This window comes from Protopterus annectens, chromosome 15.part0 (assembly GCF_019279795.1).
Source record: "Protopterus annectens isolate FY-2018-M chromosome 15.part0, PAN1.0, whole genome shotgun sequence".
Taxonomy (NCBI): Eukaryota; Metazoa; Chordata; order Ceratodontiformes; family Protopteridae; genus Protopterus; species Protopterus annectens.
In genome coordinates, this window is record NC_056749.1 from 479,652,880 (window position 1) to 479,671,948 (window position 19,069).

Here is a 19,069-nt window from a genome sequence, read left to right on the forward strand (position 1 = left end):
TAGCCTCTCTACTAGACAAATCCTTGCAACTACCTTTCTATTACCCTCTCTCCTTTATGGTGCCCCTCTCCTCACTAATATCCAAAATTCTACAAAATCCAAACTTGATATGTGTTACAACAGAATAGCTAAATTTGCCACCAAGGCCAAATTTTCATCCCACCACTGTAACTCACTGAAACAATTAGGCTGGCTGGAACTCCCCTACCATCTCTCATTCACCCAACTAACTACAGCACACAAAATAATCTACAGACCCACAGACTGTCCTGCGCTGTCAACTCTACTTGCCAAACACCAACCCATCAGGCAACTAAGATCAGAAAATCATCTTCTTCTAAAAGTAGAAAAGCCCACCTTACCTGCTGGTCAGCTCCTCTACTCCTTCACTGTCGCCAAACTATGCAGCTCACTTCCACCTTCTATAAGAAACACAGCACCACCACCTTCAAACAAATACTGAAAAATCAACTCAAACCTTCCTGGCTATGTACCTGCTCTACAACCTAACCGCTTCCTTATCCTTATATGATAACTAAACTCCTATGCTTTTTACTACTGACTGATGATACTTTCTCCATATTTACTATTTTTTTCATCACTTGTTGATACTGGTACAATAATGATGATTAATATATCTCTGTTTATACCTCTCTGATTGAATTCATCTGGCAACCATCTAAATTCTTGTCTTTATGTACATATTCTGTATATATTACTGTAATCAAACTCAACTAGATTCCTGCTTTTATGTATATATCACTGTAATCACTATGTAGAATACTGTTTCTACTTCTGCACTGATTAATGTTTAATTTTTTTCTGTATCCATGTTCTTGTCAGAGCTTCTCTCCCCCCAGATCTCCACTGAAAATGGGCTCTTTCAGGCCCAGTGGACTTTCCCGGTAAACAAATGCAATAAAATAAATAAATATAAACTTATATATATATATATATATATATAAATATACACTAATATCCGCCGCTATGAAGAACGAGTACTATAACACAATAAACTTCAGTAAACTGCAGTGAAATAACAATCCGACTGTGAAATAAATAAAAACACTGAGGCTTAGGATAGATTCAATTAAGCTTTCGTTCTATTATGATTACAAGAACGTCTTCAGAATGACATGCAAAACTTTAGAGTGAATGTTTCATAAAAAAAAAAAAAAAAAGTATCATGTGAGAAGACAATAACCAATAACAGTACAGCAGCATTCCAGGTTCAGCCCAGGGTTACACAAATTTCTAGTCAGAAACTAATTTATTTCCAAATATAATAAGGCAGGTCAATGTCAAACAACAGGTATTGCAAATGTAACTGGGTGACTACATACAAACTGAATACATGATGTTCCACAACTGTATGCAAAATTGCTAACAAAGAAACTGACACTGGTTGGAATGGCAATACTTGTTAAATCAGGCACTGCATTTCTTACAGTATTTATAACAGACAAAATATTATTATGTACAGGCACACATTCACAGACATACATATGTGTATGTGTGTGTATATATATATATATATATATATATATATATATATATATATATATATATATATATATATATATACATATATATATATATATATATATATATATATATATATATATATATATATATATACATATATATATATATATATATATATATATATATATATATATATATACATATATATATATATATATATATATATATATATATATATATATATATATATATATATATATATATATATATATATATATACATATATATATATATATATATATATATATATATACATATATATATATATATATATATATATATATATATATATACATATACATATATAGGTTCATAGGTTCATACTAGGCTATCTGCCCTAGGGCATTTATAAGCCTAGCCCAAAGTTTTGTGGCTTTCACTGCCCCTTAAGTTTGAAGGATACTATGCCCATTATTTTGCCGTACCTCTGTCCAGTAGTGACACAGAGGTGATCCCCGGGGTAAACCTGCGATCTCCCATCCATTTGTCAAGATTCCTCTTGAACAAGGCCAGCGAGTTGCTATTCCTCACATGTACCGGGATCTTGTTCCACAGCATAGGGAGTCTCTGGGTGATGAATCTGTCCCTCCAGCACATCCTATTTATGACCGTGTTGAGGTTTAAGTCTCTTGCTCTTGTAGTTCTGGTGGATTTAGATTTTTTGAGGTGGAGCATGTCCATTAATTCCGGGTTGGACATGGCCTTGTATGTCAGGCACAAGTCACCTCTGAGCAGACGGTATGCTACTGAATAGAGCTGGAGTTCCTTCAGTCGGGCAGCATAAGACATATTTTTGAGACCCATTATCCTTTTGGTGAGGAACTTTTGGGGTCTTTCCAATTGCTGCAGGTGTCGGGTAAGATACATTCCGAATGGGGCATTGTACTCAATCATTGGTCTGATGAGTGATGAGTACAGGGGAACAATGACCTCCCTTGATCTGGATGTGAATCCCTTCATGATCAGGTGGGCAATGTAGAAGGTCTTCCTAACTACCTTAGCAACATGAGTGTCGAAGGAGAGGCTACTGTTAACCTGGGTCCCCAGATCCCTGATGACCTCTTCTGTGCTCAAGCGGGTTGCCACCTATATGGTAGCTAGGGGTTACCCTTGTTTTTCCCGAAGGGTATGACTATGCATTTTTTGGCGTTTAACTTTGGGCCATGGCTCTGGCACCAGTTTTCCATTTCTATAAGACCCTTCTGAAGGATATCTGTGTCTGAAGTGTTTTCAACTGTCATCTGCAAACTTTGTCAGCCATAATTCTCTTGTGTTTGCTTGTACTTCTGAAAAATAGATGCCGAACAAGAGGGGACCCAGGACCGAGCCCTGTGGGACCCCACTTGTGATCGGCTTGGAATCTGACATAGCGCCTGCAACTCTGACCCTGTGGGTTCTGTCACTTAGCCAGTTTGAAACCCATCTAGTGACGTATGGGTTTACATTTAAGGTGGTGAGTTTTTCAATGATACCCGAGTGGGGTATTGTGTCGAAAGCTTTTGCGAGGTCAAGGTAAGCCTTGCCCTCATCAATGGCCTTGGAGACCGTTTCGAAGAAGTCAACCAAGTTCAAGAGGCATGATCTGCCCTTGATAAAGCCAAACTGGGTTGGATCCAATGTCTGTAAGTCCCCTATGTCTTTATTTATGGGGTCCATTATGATCCTTTCCATAGCTTTGCAAACCAGGCTTGTTAAGCTAATGGGGCGGTAGTTTCCAGGGTCAGTGGAGGCACCGCCTTTGTGAAGTGGGACAACAGTTGCCGTACGCCACTCCTTGGGTACGTATCCTGAGATGAGGCTAAGATTAAACAGCTGCCTTAAATGCGGGTTTAATTCCTCATTGAGTTCGTGGAGCACACAGCCAGGGACACCGTCAGGTCCCATAGATGCTGTGTTTTTTGCCTTGGAGAGAGCAGTTTTCACCTGGGTAATTGAGATGTTTGGGAGGCTGCAATCTGCCGGGATAGATATCTCTCCTTTTGGGGGGAAGGGGGGGAGAAGTTTGCACTGAACCTGTCAGCCAGTATGTTGGCAATGTCTGTTGGTACAGTGATTTTTACATTATTATGAACTAATTCTGAGCATATCTGGGAATTGCCTCCCAGGTTCCTAACATAGCTAAAAAAGGCCTTATGATTGTCTTTTGAGTCTTTGGCGATTTTTCTCTCAAAATTTGCCTTGGATGATTTTATGAGTGATCGTAGTTTTTTACTTATGATGACCACGGGTGTTTTCTTTGTTAGGAATTTTGCCCTATCTTGCAATAGCTTTCTCCTTTTATTGTAGAGCTTGTTTATGGCTGGGGTCCACCAGACTAGGCGCTTGCCTTTGGTGGAGAGAGTCTTTGTTTTGTTTGGGATTGCCTGATCCATGCAGTCCTGGAGGTGCTGGTAGAAGGCATTTGTAAGTGATTCAGCGGCTTGGGTAGTGGTTTCCACTGGCTCGGGGGCCTTGAAGGATGCTACGCTGGACTTAAGAAGTGTGAAGTCAGCTTTTGAGAAGTTCTTTACTGTGGTCTTTTTTATCTGAGGTGGAGGCGGGATGTGGACTTCCAGTGAGATTAGTTTATGATCTGATCTCACCAATGAGGGGTATTACTTCTGGTGTTGAACATTGTGTCCCCATGTTTGTGATGATGAGATCCAGTATGTTTTCTCCTCTTGTGGGAACGGTGACTAGTTGTTCCATGGCATTAGAGTTTATGAACTCTAGGAACCTTTGGGCTAGAGTATTGGGGCTTGAGTAATGATCCCAGTCAATATTCGGGTAGTTGAAATCACCCAATATGATGGTGTTTGGAGATACATTTAGCCCCTCCAGTGTCTTCAGGAAGGCTGTGTGAGGTTCCTGAGTTTGACAAGGTGGTCTGTAACATGCTACAAATTGCAGAGCAGTCTTGCCTATGGTTAATTGCACCTGGATGGTCTCCGATGCTTCGTGCGTTGCTACCAACCTGGAGGTGTGGATATCCTTGATGAATATGGATACCCCCCCTCCTTTCTTGGTGTGGTCCGGATTTTGGGGCCGGAACGCATGATATGAGGTGAAACCTGATAGTGCCGGGGTGCTCTCAGGAGCCTTGAACCAGGTTTCCGTCACACCACAAACATCGATGTTCTCCTTACTGAGAAGGGCCTCAAGTGCGTGCATCTTGAGGTTGAGACTTCTGGCACTGAGCAGCATTACCCTTAATTTTTTTTTGTTTTTGTGTTCTAGGGTGGTAGGTTTAGAATTTGAGCCTTGCCTAAAAAAGCACTATGGGGGTGGCAAGAGCCTTTGCCAACATCCGGAAGCCTAAGGGTGACAGGTGCAAGCCGTCCCTTGCGAAGCAGCGTGGCTTGTCCAGCATGTCATCCCAGGCAGACAGACATTGGATCCCCTTTGAATGACACCAGAGGTTAAGCCAATTATTAAAGCTGATCATCTTTTCTCTGTATTGTGGCATCATTCTAGGTGAGGGTAGGATACTGCTCAAGGTCAGGGTCATACCTGCCTGGGTTACATAATCAGACAGCTCCTCTATGTCTCTTTTCATGTAATCCAGGGAGGTACGTCTCAGATCATTCACACCAGCATGGACAATGACTGAGTCATACTTGTACCTGCTGTTGAGTGACCTGAGTGCTTGCGTTATGTGGCGGATTCTAGCGCCCGACAGGCAGCTTACTGTGACCTTCTCCTTACTCAATCTGGTGAGTGGGACGTCAGTGTGCCTGACTATGGAGTCTCCTATGACGAGTGTGTCTGGCATTGTGTTTGGCCTTAAGGGCTGTGATTGTTTGGCACACTGACTTTGTGATCTATGTGTTGCATGTGTTGTGCCTTGCTTGGGTGTCTGCTTTGGTGGCCTCTGCTGTTTTGGTAGATTTTTGATTACAGCCTCCGAGTATGTCTTTGTGTGTTTATGTGTATGATTGGAATGTTTGATAGTGCTATGTGAGACTGGGTTAGTGGAGTGTGTGGTTACCTTCTCCTCCTTTCTGGTCTTGTCAGTCCAGTGTTGAGAGAGCTCAGCCTCCAGTTTGGCTATACAGTTGCATCTCTCGCAAGTATTTGTGTTCTGTGGGAGGAGGAGAGGGTTGTCTGTGTACATGAGGCAATTGTAACATTGCCTCAGTATTCCCAGATTCACCAGTTGGGCAGGAGAGGATGCTAGCAACTGACCCCTCGACATGCTAGAAGGAGAAAAAAACAAAACTTTGTTGCGGGCTTGAGTGTGATAAAAAAGTGCTATATCTAAGAAAAATTGCTTTTTGAGCAAGTGCTAGGCTTTTCAGATAGAGAATAGACTGCTTAGGAATCAAGTGGAGCTAAACTTATCAGTTAGAGAATAGGCTGGTTGATTACAAGTAGAGTTAGAGAGGAGCTATCCGAAGGGAAAAAATGAAGAGTGGAATTTAGGTGGCCGGAATAGTTTAACCTAGTTAAACCGCCGCTGCCCGATGGTGCTCGTGTAGCAACTCCGCGCTAAAGCACGCTTTAGCGTACTTTATAGCAGGGGGTTGAAAAGAGCTGGGAATTGACCCCAAATGGCCAATCGACTACTAGTTACTGGCTGATGCCACTCCAAAAATGGACAAATAGGCTGCTCAGTGCTCCCCACTCCCACTGGTGAACAAAGAAGCTTCCTCCTTGCCAAAAAAGGATATGGGACAGTTACAGGAACCAAGACAAAAGCCCAGGGATCAGCAAGATCTGATACTGGACTATTCTAGTTCAGAAAGGCGGGAAACAAGAGAATTACTTTTTTTTTTTTTTTTTTAGTAGAACAGAGCAGAAAACAGGCAATAAATGCTTTTAAATGCTGTAAATCGGCTAGCGCACTTGAGTGTGTAGCCTACAGTTATAAGTTAACAAAAAACGAAACTTTAAAGTGCAACAATAATCAGATACACTGTAGCAGCTTAAAATGCAGTAGAAGATTTTAGCAAACAGTCAGAAACGCAGTCGCTAGACTATAACTACCAGAAAAAACACAAAAAGTGTACTTTTATCCAGAAAGATTCACTCTTTCGCTCTCTGCTGCTTGAATCACTCTGCAGGACACCACGCGGAGCTGTGCTGAGTTGATAACAAGCTCAAAAGCACACTTTAGCGTACTTTATAGCAGGGGGTTGAAAAGAGCTGGGAATTGACCCCAAATGGCCAATCGACTACTAGTTACTGGCTGATGCCACTGCAAAAATGGACAAATAGGCTGCTCAGTGCTCCCCACTCCCACTGGTGAACAAAGAAGCTTCCTCCTTGCCAAAAAAGGATATGGGACAGTTGCAGGAACCAAGACAAAAGCCCAGGGATCAGCAAGCTCTGATACTGGACTATTCTAGTTCAGAAAGGCAGGAAACAAGAGAATTACTTTTTTTTTTTTAGTAGAACAGAGCAGAAAACAGGCAATAAATGCTTTTAAATGCTGTAAATCGGCTAGTGCACTTGAGTGTGTAGCCTACAGTTATAAATTAACAAAAAATGAAACTTTAAAGTGCAACAACAATCAGATACACAGTAGCAGCTTAAAATGCAGTAGAAGATTTTAGCAAACAGTCAGAAACGCAGTCGCTAGACTGTAACTACCAGAAAAAACACAAAAAGTGTTCTTTTATCCAGAAAGATTCACTCTTTCGCTCTCTGCTGCTTGAATCACTCTGCAGGACACCACGCGGAGCTGTGCTGAGTTGATAACAAGCTCAAAAGCACGCTTTAGCGTATTTTATAGCAGGGGGTTGAAAAGAGATGGGAATTGACCCCAAATGGCCAATCGACTACTAGTTACTGGCTGATGCCACTCCAAAAATGGACAAATAGGCTGCTCAGTGCTCCCCACTCCCACTGGTGAACAAAGAAGCTTCCTCCTTGCCAAAAAAGGATATGGGACAGTTACAGGAACCAAGACAAAAGCCCAGGGATCAGCAAGATCTGATACTGGACTATTCTAGTTCAGAAAGGCGGGAAACAAGAGAATTACTTTTTTTTTTTTTTTTAGTAGAACAGAGCAGAAAACAGGCAATAAATGCTTTTAAATGCTGTAAATCAAAGCGACTTGAGTGTGTAGCCTACAGTTATAAATTAACAAAAAACGAAACTTTAAAGTGCAACAACAATCAGATACACAGTAGCAGCTTAAAATGCAGTAAAAGATTTTAGCAAACAGTCAGAAACGCAGTCGCTAGACTGTAACTACCAGAAAAAACACAAAAAGTGTACTTTTATCCAGAAAGATTCACTCTTTCGCTCTCTGCTCCTTGAATCACTCTGCAGGACACCACGCGGAGCTGTGCTGAGTTGATAACAAGCTCAAAAGCACGCTTTAGCGTACTTTATAACAGGGGGTTGAAAAGAGCTGGGAATTGACCCCAAATGGCCAATCGACTACTAGCTACTGGCTGATGCCACTGCAAAAATGGACAAATAGGCTGCTCAGTGCTCCCCACTCCCACTGGTGAACAAAGAAGCTTCCTCCTTGCCAAAAAAGGATATGGGACAGTTACAGGAACCAAGACAAAAGCCCAGGGATCAGCAAGCTCTGATACTGGACTATTCTAGTTCAGAAAGGCGGGAAACCAGAGAATTACTTTTTTTTTTTTTTTTTTTTTTTTAGTGGAACAGAGCAGAAAACAGGCAATAAATGCTTTTAAATGCTGTAAATCGGCTAGCGCACTTGAGTGTGTAGCCTACAGTTATAAATTAACAAAAAACGAAATTTTAAAGTGCAACAACAATCAGATACACAGTAGCAGCTTAAAATGCAGTAGAAGATTTTAGCAAACAGTCTGAAACACAGTCGCTAGACTGTAACTACCAGAAAAAACACAAAAAGTGTACTTTTATCCAGAAAGATTCACTCTTTCGCTCTCTGCTGCTTGAATCACTCTGCAGGACACCACGCGGAGCTGTGCTGAGTTGATTATATATATATAATGTTTGTGTATACTGTGTGATCTTGGCGTGCGTACATATAATTAATTGGGGGTATGGTGGGTGCAGGGGGGACCTGCCCCATGCAACAAAACAATGTTTTTTTGTTGGTTGCATGAGGTGAGAATGTTACTTGTGCAAGCATAATTTAATACAGGTATTTTCAATGTCGATCTTTTGGGGTCAACCTTCTTGCTGTCAATATTGTGGAGTGTTGACCTAATGAGGTGTGTGTGTGTGTGTATATATATATATATATATATATATATATATATATATATATATAGATATAGATAGATATATATAGAGAGAGAGATATGAGAGATTAAGTAAAACATGCCAAATGAAATTCTACAACAAAAATCATCTGCATGAAACCATACTGACACTTCAGGCTCAGTACTTAACTGTTACTGAAAATTAACTTGACACTTGTAGACTTTAGAATTTAACTGACTTGCTGAAACATCTTTACATATTCATCTGAAACAGGAAATGCATTGTTTTCATCTTGATAAAATAAAGACTATAATGAAAATGCAACCTACTTTTAAAGACTCGATGTAAACGGGATTGATGTGGTTTATTCCCAAACGAAGAGGTACTAAGAGTAAAAGTGGCTTCCAGATACTGTGATACCCTGATGCTGCATGACTCCTCCCAGTTCTACTTTTATGCAGATGGATATGGTTATATGAAAATGCTCCAGCCTGGGCAGAGGTATCTGTTGTTGAATTTTTGTTTTTGTGATGAATCTTACACAGTTTCTCTTGAAAGTATAAAATAAAATTAAATGAAAATTATAAAGTGCACATGCAGTAATGAAAATATGTCTACTATACATTTATACAAAAATGATTTCCATACTTGCTATGCAATTTTCTTTTGCTATTGTAAAGCGGATACTGGACATACACTGGGAAAACGTTCAGTTATGTAAGAACTTACCATAACAGTTGATATCCTACTGATAAATGTTGCAGTATTCCTGACATCCGGGTTGTCACTGCTGACATCCAGCCAGGATACCAAAGCTTTACCTTCTCTAGGCCATACGTCTGATGTAGGACCTCAGCTCATATGCACTGGAATACATAGCCAGATGTACGAGCATGGATCCTCAGACAATCTCCAAGCCAGTGGCCTGAAGACTACTGATAGAGAAGACTGGCCAGCTAGGAACGGTGCAGCTCAAATAGGTAAGAAAACTCTCCCATGCCCATTTAACAGAGCAGAGGTTAAAGCAAAGTGGTAGAGGAATAAATATGAAGTGATGTAGAGAAGAGGGGGATTGAGGGTGGGATGGAATACTGCAACAATGATCAGAAGGACATCTATGGTTATGGTAATTTGTTACACAACTGTACTATGCCCTGACTGAAATCACTGTTGCAGTATTCCCACCATATGGGTGATGGGACATATGAGCTGAAGAAGGAATGAAGGATGGTTGGCTAATGAGTAGAGTAGAGTTATCTAGCAGCCTGGACAGAAATGACCAAGAAAAAGTTGTCCTGGAGAAATCATCAATTTTGTAGTGTCTGGTAAATGTGTGTACAGATTACCAAGTGGCAGTCTCTAAGATAGACCTGGAGTCTATTCCTTTGTGAAATGCTCCTGAGGAACCCACTGCCCTAGTGGAACGTGGTTTAGGACAGGAAGGCAAGGTCTTACCATAGTATGAGCAAGTGGAAAGGAATAGCCTTAGAAATCCAAGCTGCGATAATTTGTTTGGATACCAGTTGAACCCGCTTACAGTTCATAAATGATGCAAACAGCTGGTTATTTTTTCTGAATAATTTAGTTTTGTTCAGATAAAATCTGAGTTGCCTGTGAATGGCCAGAGAATTTAAGATCCTTTCCCCATGTTTTGTGGGTTGGGAGAGAAAGTTGGAAGACGAATAGCCTGACTGGACAGCTCATTCACTACCTTATGCATAAAGGACTGATTACCCCTTAGAGAGCTACCCTGTCCTTGTGAAAAATAAGAAAATGGGGTACGGCCATGAGAGCTTGTAACTCAGAAACTCTCCTAGTAGAGGTGAGAGCTAAGAGAACGACAGCAGCAGGAGGCAGAGCAGTAAACTGAAGATGCTAGTAACCTGAGGAAAACCTGAGAAATCTTCTGTAAGAAGGATGAATGGGTGGGTATGTGTAAGTAGTGTCCTTCAGATCTATTAACACTAAGAAGGCTTGGGGGAGGATGAAAGACAGAAAAGGTGTGAAAAGAAAGCATTTTCAAAGATAGTACCTTCAATAAAGTGTTTAGGAGAGACAGGTCTATAATGGGTCTCAACTGCTCTTCTTTCCTTGACACTAGAAAAATACTGGAGGTCCATGAAGTCCTTTGGGACTTGCTCGATAGTGCCCTGATTCAACGGGTCTTGAATAATGGGGGCCACAGGGATATTTGGTTTTGAGGAGATTGTGGTATGCCTTTCAAAGTGGGAATACTTTCCCAAGACATGGCATAATCATCCTTGATGACGGAGATAACCCACTTGTGGTAACAGTTTCCCACCTGGCCAAAAAAAGTGACAGTCTTTGGGAAAGAGTGGTAATGAGAGTGAGAGTGTGTGTGTGTATGGGGGGGCTGCAGAGGTAGTCACAGACTTTTGTTTCCAAGGTGGGGAGAGTTTCCTATCGGGTTTGCCTGAATAACCTCTTCCTAAGGGTTTTCTTTGTTTCTGAGCTGTGCTAGGATCCCTTCTAATGAAGAAGGTAAACTTAGACTGGTAGTTCCTATGGTATCTATGAACTAAGGAGAGTAGAATCTGTCTGCAGTCTTTCATGGTCTTACCTTGGTCTTGGAGAGTTTTGAGCATGCCAGCAGCCTGAGGGCCAAACAGTTCATTGGCCAAGAAACAGCCTAAAATTTTTGATTTGAAATCTTCAAGGATAGGCTGGCTGTGAAACCATGTATATCTGCGAATAACATTTTATTTATTTTATTTTTTTAACATTTGTTAACAGGAAAGTCCGACTTGGAACAAAGCCAATTTTCAGTGGAGGCCCAGGGAAAAACACTCCAAACACATGCCTTTGTAATATACCTAGTGGCAGCTGCCCTACACGAAGCATCCAGAGTACTGTAACTGGATTCAATGCTGTCTCTAGCAATTTGAGTGGCCTGCAATTGTAAGCTCTGTATTTGATGCATAGACCATGCAAAGTTTTTAAGAAATGGACAGAGATCATGTACTTTGTCATTTGAGTCTTGTAGTTAATTGCCTTAAGGCAAGGGTAGCAGAGATGTAAATTTTCTTTCCTCATCCATCGACAACCCTACTATCTTTGTCCGTAGGTGCAGCATTAGTACTGGTAGGAGCTTACAGACCTTATCCAAAAAAAGCAATACCGCAGAGGGGTCTGTCAACGCATTTTTATACAAGTATTTTAGGTCATCAGGCACCTTGTAAAACCTGCCTGTTCTTTTAGGAGCTAGTTGTTGAGAATAAGGTACAAAGAGGTGGATTAAAAGATGTCCTGGAAAGCCTCAAGGACTGGAGGGATGGGAGAAAGAGCAGGGGTACCTGTCTTCAGAAGGGTACAATATCTCTTCTGAACATCAGAGATCTACATATAGATTACCATTCAAAGTGTTTCATCATGTTCTGTATAGCCTCCTAAGAGGAAACTTTCTAAATAGGGAAATCCGGTGAGATAGAGTCCTCCTCATCAGAACAGATTTGTTCTGGAGAATAGCAGCTGAGAGGAATAATCCAGAAAATGTTGAGTTTTTTAGGCATGACATCCACCCGTATAAGGTGCAGAGATCTGGAACCATATCTGACTTCTATTATTGAGTCTCCAGGATCTCTTCCCTAACTAAAATTTGAGGGACACCATCCGATTCTGCAATGAGAAGGCTTCAAAGAAAACTGGCTTGCTAGAAGTAGCACAAATCTGGACAAGAAGCAGAGTAGGCAAATTCTTTGGAATGTTTTAACGTAAACTGCAGTGAACTGCAACGGTGAAACAGAGTATAAAAGGTAGGGAACAAAAGTTATGTTACCTTTTACACATATTTCTTACTACCTGGGACTAGGTCCTTAGTTAAACTTTCCTGTGCATGCAGACAGAACTTGAATTTGTGAGAGATGAGGCACTGCCTGTTAGAAAAATATGTATTAATGTATATGTTTAGTGCTTATTAGAAGCTAAAAGAGTTGACACATTTCTTTCTATTTTATGTACAGTTTAATTCTGCATGAAATTAGAAGATGATTTTTCAAACTGCAGTATGCTTTCTGAAATTGCAAGATGCCCTCTGACCTAGCATTTGCTAGCAGAGCAAAATTCATGTTTATGCCTTTTGGAAATTTACTGAGAAGCAGGTGATTATCTGCTAGGTCAGGAAAATGAATGAATAGAACAATACTGTTTTCTATAATGTGATTGAATATGAACAATCAGCTCTGTTCGTGTCATGAGAACATGCACAGCTGCAGAAAAGAAGAGATACATAAAACAAAGACTGCTTGAAGAAATTAACTGTAATCTGTACTTGCTTTGTGCTCGAATTAGCTATAGTACCTTGAATGATAACATTGCATAGTGAGAAGTTGTATCTGACCGGTGGTCATCAAGGCCACGTTGTTTTTCTTAGGAAGTTTTTTTGTAAACCTGATATGCCACCAGAAAATCATGGACAGACAGCTGCTGTGAAATAATATTGAAAGAACTTGTGATTTATTGTCAGCTTGGTAGGCAATGTCTTGTAAGAAATGTATAAGAATAGCTTCACTTCCCGATTCTAGTTAGACAAACTCTGTATTAGCACGTTTTTGTCTCCTTGCCGCAAGATTAAAGTGCCTTAACCTGAACCTGCCGTGTGTTGATCATTTTGAAGTTATTTTTCCTTTGACAGATTGGTCCTTCAAGCTGGAACTCTCACTTCGCCAAAGGTCAGATGGGCTAGGTGGCATGAAACCGTACGGGGAAGAGACCACATCGGTTCTTCTGCTTTGAAAGACCTCCAACTGAATTGTCATTCAAAAGAGGCCAGCCACTTTTCTGATCTGCGACTGGAGGACGAGTTGGTATATGAACCAGAGACAGTCAATCACGGAGGCTCAGGTAAGGTGAGATTTACCTTTTTTCTGTTTTAGATCAGGGACTTGATTTAAATCATCTGTCAGGAGATTTGTATTGTACAAGTCAGGGACAGAAAGATTGCAGTCTTGTCATAGATCAGGGAAACAGAATAGGTAAGACAGTTATTCTAGATAAACTGTGAAACAGAAAGTCGTGGTACCACGTAAAAATAAGAAGGGTTACGTAACATTTTTTAACAGTCAGAAGAATGGATAATAAGTGCACGAAAAGTTCCCAAGACCCACCGCTAACCGAAGATGCAAAATATATGCAATTACAGCATGCCAACAATGTTAGATACTATACAAAATGGGTTAATAAATATAAATTTGATGGCAAATTAGAAAAATTTTCGCTTATTAAACTTGTCATACAGCTTAAAACCGACGCAAAAGGTCAAGTAAAAAAGCAACGTCAATTGGGCATTCCTCAGGCACACAGGTGGATTGAGGAAGCAAACCGTAGGGAACAAAAAAGTAATAATTCAAAAGCTATGTTTCTAGATAAAAAAGACAATAATTTAGTAATAGCATCAGCCCCTCTGCACCCTCCACTTCCCGCACCAGAATATGAAGCGAGTGGACAACCTGGTCCACCTCCGCTATACCCGGCTGCCACTGCGAAGGCAATACCGTATATGTCAGAGATCCCATCGAGACTAGGTCTCGAACACGTAACTTAAGAGGGGATACTGAGTTATATCAAATAAATTCACGAGCTATGAGTGAAGAAGAGATATGTCCACTCATAGAAGTACCAAATCCTCAGGCAGGACAAGCAGGACAGGACCTGACTCTCCTAGTATATAGACCGTGGACACCGGAAGACATCCGGAAAGCCACAGAGGGAATTCCCCATCCAAAAGTTAATTTTAGAAAATTCTTAGAAGACTTACAGGGCATGAGGTTAAGTTATCATTTAAATGGAGAAGAAGTAGAAAAAGTAGTCAGACAAATTGTAGGTCCAGATTGGCACATGATCAGTGGCAACTGGAATACCCGTGACGCAGAACACAAGCCACTCCCACATAGCAACGCAGAACTGGATAACAGAGTGAAAGGTCTAACAGACCGAATCTCTGAGAAATGGAAACCTAGAGCAGACTGGACTTGCATTAATCAATGCATTCAACAAAAAGGTGAAACTGTTGACAGATATTATGCTAGATTATTAGAGTGTTTTAAAAACCACTGTGGAATGCAGGTACCTGAAGACCAGACACATGATTCCCCATATGAGCAGCAATTAAAGAATGCATTTTTGAAAGGCAGTATTTTGCCCATAAGCAGCTTTATTACAAAGCACATGGTAGACCATTGCACAAGTAGATTACAGTCACTACTTGAATATGCTAGACATGCCGAAAGGCATTTTAACAGTAAAAAGAAAAAGAAAACCCAAGTATTTGCTGTAGAAGACGGAGCAGAAGTTTTTGTAATACAATCAGGAAAAAAGGGCAAAAAAAATGCCCAGGGAAACAAACAATCTGATAAACGATCAGAAGAGTTTGAAGAAAGAAAGAAAGAAAATGGATGAATATTTTAAGTGCGGGAAAAAGGGACATTTTGCAAGGGATTGCAAGCAAAATAAGAAGGTAGCCATGGAAGATAAGGAGGGTGAGGACTGACTATATGATAGTCAAGAATCACTAGAAGGGAGTAACCGAGGAAAGACAAATGCAAATGTGATAGAAGGAGTAGAGGATGTGATAGAAGAAATAGAGGAAGTACAAGAAATCACAGATGGTGAAGAAAGTGAAATATTAGACTTGGCATTATTGAGCCTAGAGCTCTATTTAGCAGACACAAAACCGGAAGTTACACTTCCGGTAGAGGGGAGGGAAGTTAAATTCCTGTGCGACTCAGGGGCTTCACGAACTCTGATACATCCTTCCAAACTACCAGAAAATTCAGAATCACTTGATTGCATATTAGTGAAAGCAGCTAATAGACAGCTGTATCGGGAGCCACTCTCCCATAACATAGCAATAACTGACCCTGTTTCAGGGATGACCCAGAAAAGCAAAATTGTTGTTTCTGCAAAATGCCCAGTAAATCTTTTGGGCAGAGATCTTATGCAGATATTCGGCATAGCAGTAGTACCAACTATGAAGGGTATGGAAGCACAGCGACAAATGGATACTTCTGTGGTGCGACCGAGGGTGAAACATTTTATTCGTACAGCCAGGACTTAGTCACGACTGGTCCAGGGGCAGTAACCGAAGAACTGATGAACGTAGCCATCAGTAAGTCCCCCTCCCTTGACACCGATAAACAATATTTGTTGCACTGTACTCTGTATTATTGTAGCACACCAGGACCTGATAAGGAATATGAGCAAGAACTGTTCAAAAACCATGCAAACAGATTAGTATTACGTAATCTGTACTGGGACACAGAAGGAAACAGTGTAGTTAGCTGTTCATTGCCCCAGGAATTCTTTGCACTCTACAAATCTAATAGATTACCACATGTTAGTTTAACTAAGGAAGAGAATGTGAAATGGGCAGACCTTGGAGAAAAAGTCACAAAGTGGGAAAAACAGACAGAGCTAGAATTGTCAGAACAGGAAGTACAGAAGCAGAAGTTAAATTGGATAACACAGACACACCCAGCTGTACACTTGCAGTCTAGCGAAGACAGCTTATTAGCACTCTTATTAGAAGAGGAAGAAAAAGCTTTACGGAGCATACCAGAAACTCTCTGGTCAACAGGGAAATCAGATGTAGGACTAATTCGTACAGCAGGACCAGTTACTATTATGCCAAAATCAGCATTCAGACCTCAAAAAAAACAGTATCCCTTAAGAAAGGATGCAGAAGTAGGAATCAAACCTATAACAGCAGCCTTACTTAAGGAAGGAGTACTGGTAGAATCTCCCGATTCGCCACGTAACTCACCCTTATTTCCCGTCAGGAAAGCAAATGGAGAATGGCGTATGGTCCAAGATTTACAAGCTGTAAATGACGCAGTAATACCTAGAGCACCTACGGTGCCAGATCCACACACCCTATTGAATGATTTGAAGCCTCAACAGAAGTATTTTTCTGTGGTAGATATTAGCAATGCGTTCTTTTCGTTACCAATACACCCTGACAGCCAACACTGATTTGCATTTACATTTCAGGGGAAAAGGTATACATATACGCGACTACCACAGGGGTATTGTGAGAGTCCAACAATATTTGCACAGGAGATGGCAAGCAACTTGGCGGGATTTAGCCCACCAAGAGGCAGCCAAATTTTACTTTATGTAGATGATATCCTGCTGGCAGCTCCCACCCAGCAAGAATGCAGAGAAGATATCATAGCATTACTACAATTTCTAGCCACTCAAGGACATAAAGTAAACAAAAACAAATTGCAGCTTTGGAGAAAGCAGGTTAAATACCTGGGATATGTAATATCCAAAGAAGGCAGAACATTAGATGACGATAGGAAAATAGCAATTTTACAAGCACCCAAACCGACTACCAATGTCCTTCCTGGGAATGACTAATTTCTGTCGGAGTTGGATTCCAAACTATGCCTTGGAGTCTGCTCCACTGACCAACTTGATATACAAGAAGCCTATGGCAGCACAAGATTTATTACAATGGACACCAGAAGCAGAATCAGCTTTCTGCAAACAGAAACAACTGATAGCGTCCTCATTAGTTTTAGGATTACCAAACTATCATAAACGTTTTTTCCAAACTGTAGATTGTAAGCAAGGTTACATGACATCAGTGTTAACACAGCAACATGGGGATAAGCAACACCCCATAGCTTATTATTATCACAGCTGGACCCAGTGGTGCGATCCCTGCCCCACTGTGTACAAGCAGTAGTTGCAGCTGCAATGGCAGTACAGGCTTCGGCCTCAGTAGTGTTGTTCCACCCTCTCACATTGAGAGTGCCTCATGCAGTCGCAATTATTTTACTGCAAGAAAAAGTAGCATATCTTTCTCCTGCTAGACATCTTTCCTGTATGACTATACTCTTGAGCCAACCTCATATGACAATTGAACGATGTACAACTTTAAACCCGTCTACCTTGCTCCCGACCCCTGCGGATGGCACACCACACAGCTGCCTGCAGGAGATTGAGCAAAAGACACTGCCTAGAAAAGATCTAATGGATGTTCCCTTGGATGAAGCAGAGGTGACATATTACGTGAACGGCTCATGCAGGAGGGGTCCTACAGGACAGAACCTAGTGGGGTATGCAGTAGTTTCTGATACTGAGATTTTAGAAGCGAAGTCTTTACCACACAACTTATCTGCACAAGCAGAACTGATTGCCTTGACAACGGCTTGTACCTTAGCAAAGGGAAAATGTGTGAACATTTTTACTGACAGCCAGTACGCTTTTTCTACTGTACATGTTTTTGCGCAGCAGTGGAAAAATAGAGGAAAAATACTGTTTGGGAGGGCATATTATATATTACTGGTAAACCGAATAATCATGCACAATTTATTTTAGATTTGTTAGAATCCATTCAGTTACCTCAGAAAGTAGCTATTTGTAAATGTGTAGCTCATACAAAGCAACAGGATAGGATTTCAAAAGGTAATGCGAGAGCTGATACAGCTGCAAAGCAGGCAGCTTCAGAAGTATTTCTTTTGAGTGAGGAATTACAACCTTCTGAGATTTTAGATTTAGAAATGTTGAAAACAATGCAGACACTTACTACGAAAATAGAAAAACAGAAATGGATAAAACGAGGATCAATTCTTGAGAAAGGGCTGTACATCTCCAAAGAAGGAAAACCGATTTTGCTGTCTAACTTGCTTAGATATGCAGCTTTTTTGAGCCATGGGCAGTGCCATGTCTCAACAGGGGGGATGGTACAGTTAGTGAACCGAGTGTTCACTGCATATGGATTTACAAACTACACAAAAAAATTTTGTGCAGCATGCCATGTTTGTAACAAGCATCATGCACAAGGGGTATTGAAGCCTAAGCAAGGGAGTTTCCCAACACCACCGTACCCGTTCCACACCATCTGTATGGATTTCATAGAACTAAACAAATGTGAAAATAAGAAGTAATGTCTTGTCATTATAGATATGTTTTCCAAATGGGTGGAAGCTTTTCCGACCAAAAATCAAAATGCAGCTACTGTTGCAAAAGTCCTTGTTAAAGAAATTATTCCTAGATTTGGCATACTGGAAAAGATCTACAGTGACAATGGCACACACTTTGTAAATCAAACTATACAACAGTTGAGCCGATATTTCGGAATTTCCTTAAAGAACCATTGTGCAAACCACCCCCAATCCGCAGGATTAGTAGAGAGGCATAATGGGATTTTGAAAAACAAACTTAGGAAATTGATTAGTGAGACACAAAAGAACTGGGTGCACTGCCTGCCTCTGGCACTGTTGAGCATGAGAACTGTTCCAAATGCAAAGGGGTTAACTCCTTTTGAAATACTGTTTGGGAGGGCATATTATATATTATATTATATACCTCAGTGGAAACCTCTCATGCCTGCAGACCAGGAGGCCGACAGTTCACTTGCAGAGTATAT

At 40.8% G+C, this 19,069-nt stretch overlaps 1 protein-coding gene across 1 annotated transcript in view; it reads right to left on the bottom strand.

Annotated features, from left to right (window-relative positions):
- ATG4A (autophagy related 4A cysteine peptidase) overlaps positions 1 to 19,069 on the bottom strand; it is a gene marked incomplete in the record, with an annotated part of 835,516 nt that overhangs the window by 631,072 nt on the left and 185,375 nt on the right. The window contains 1 exon segment of the mRNA XM_044057209.1: positions 9,006 to 9,226. Within this exon segment, the coding sequence (XP_043913144.1) occupies positions 9,006 to 9,226 (221 nt within the window).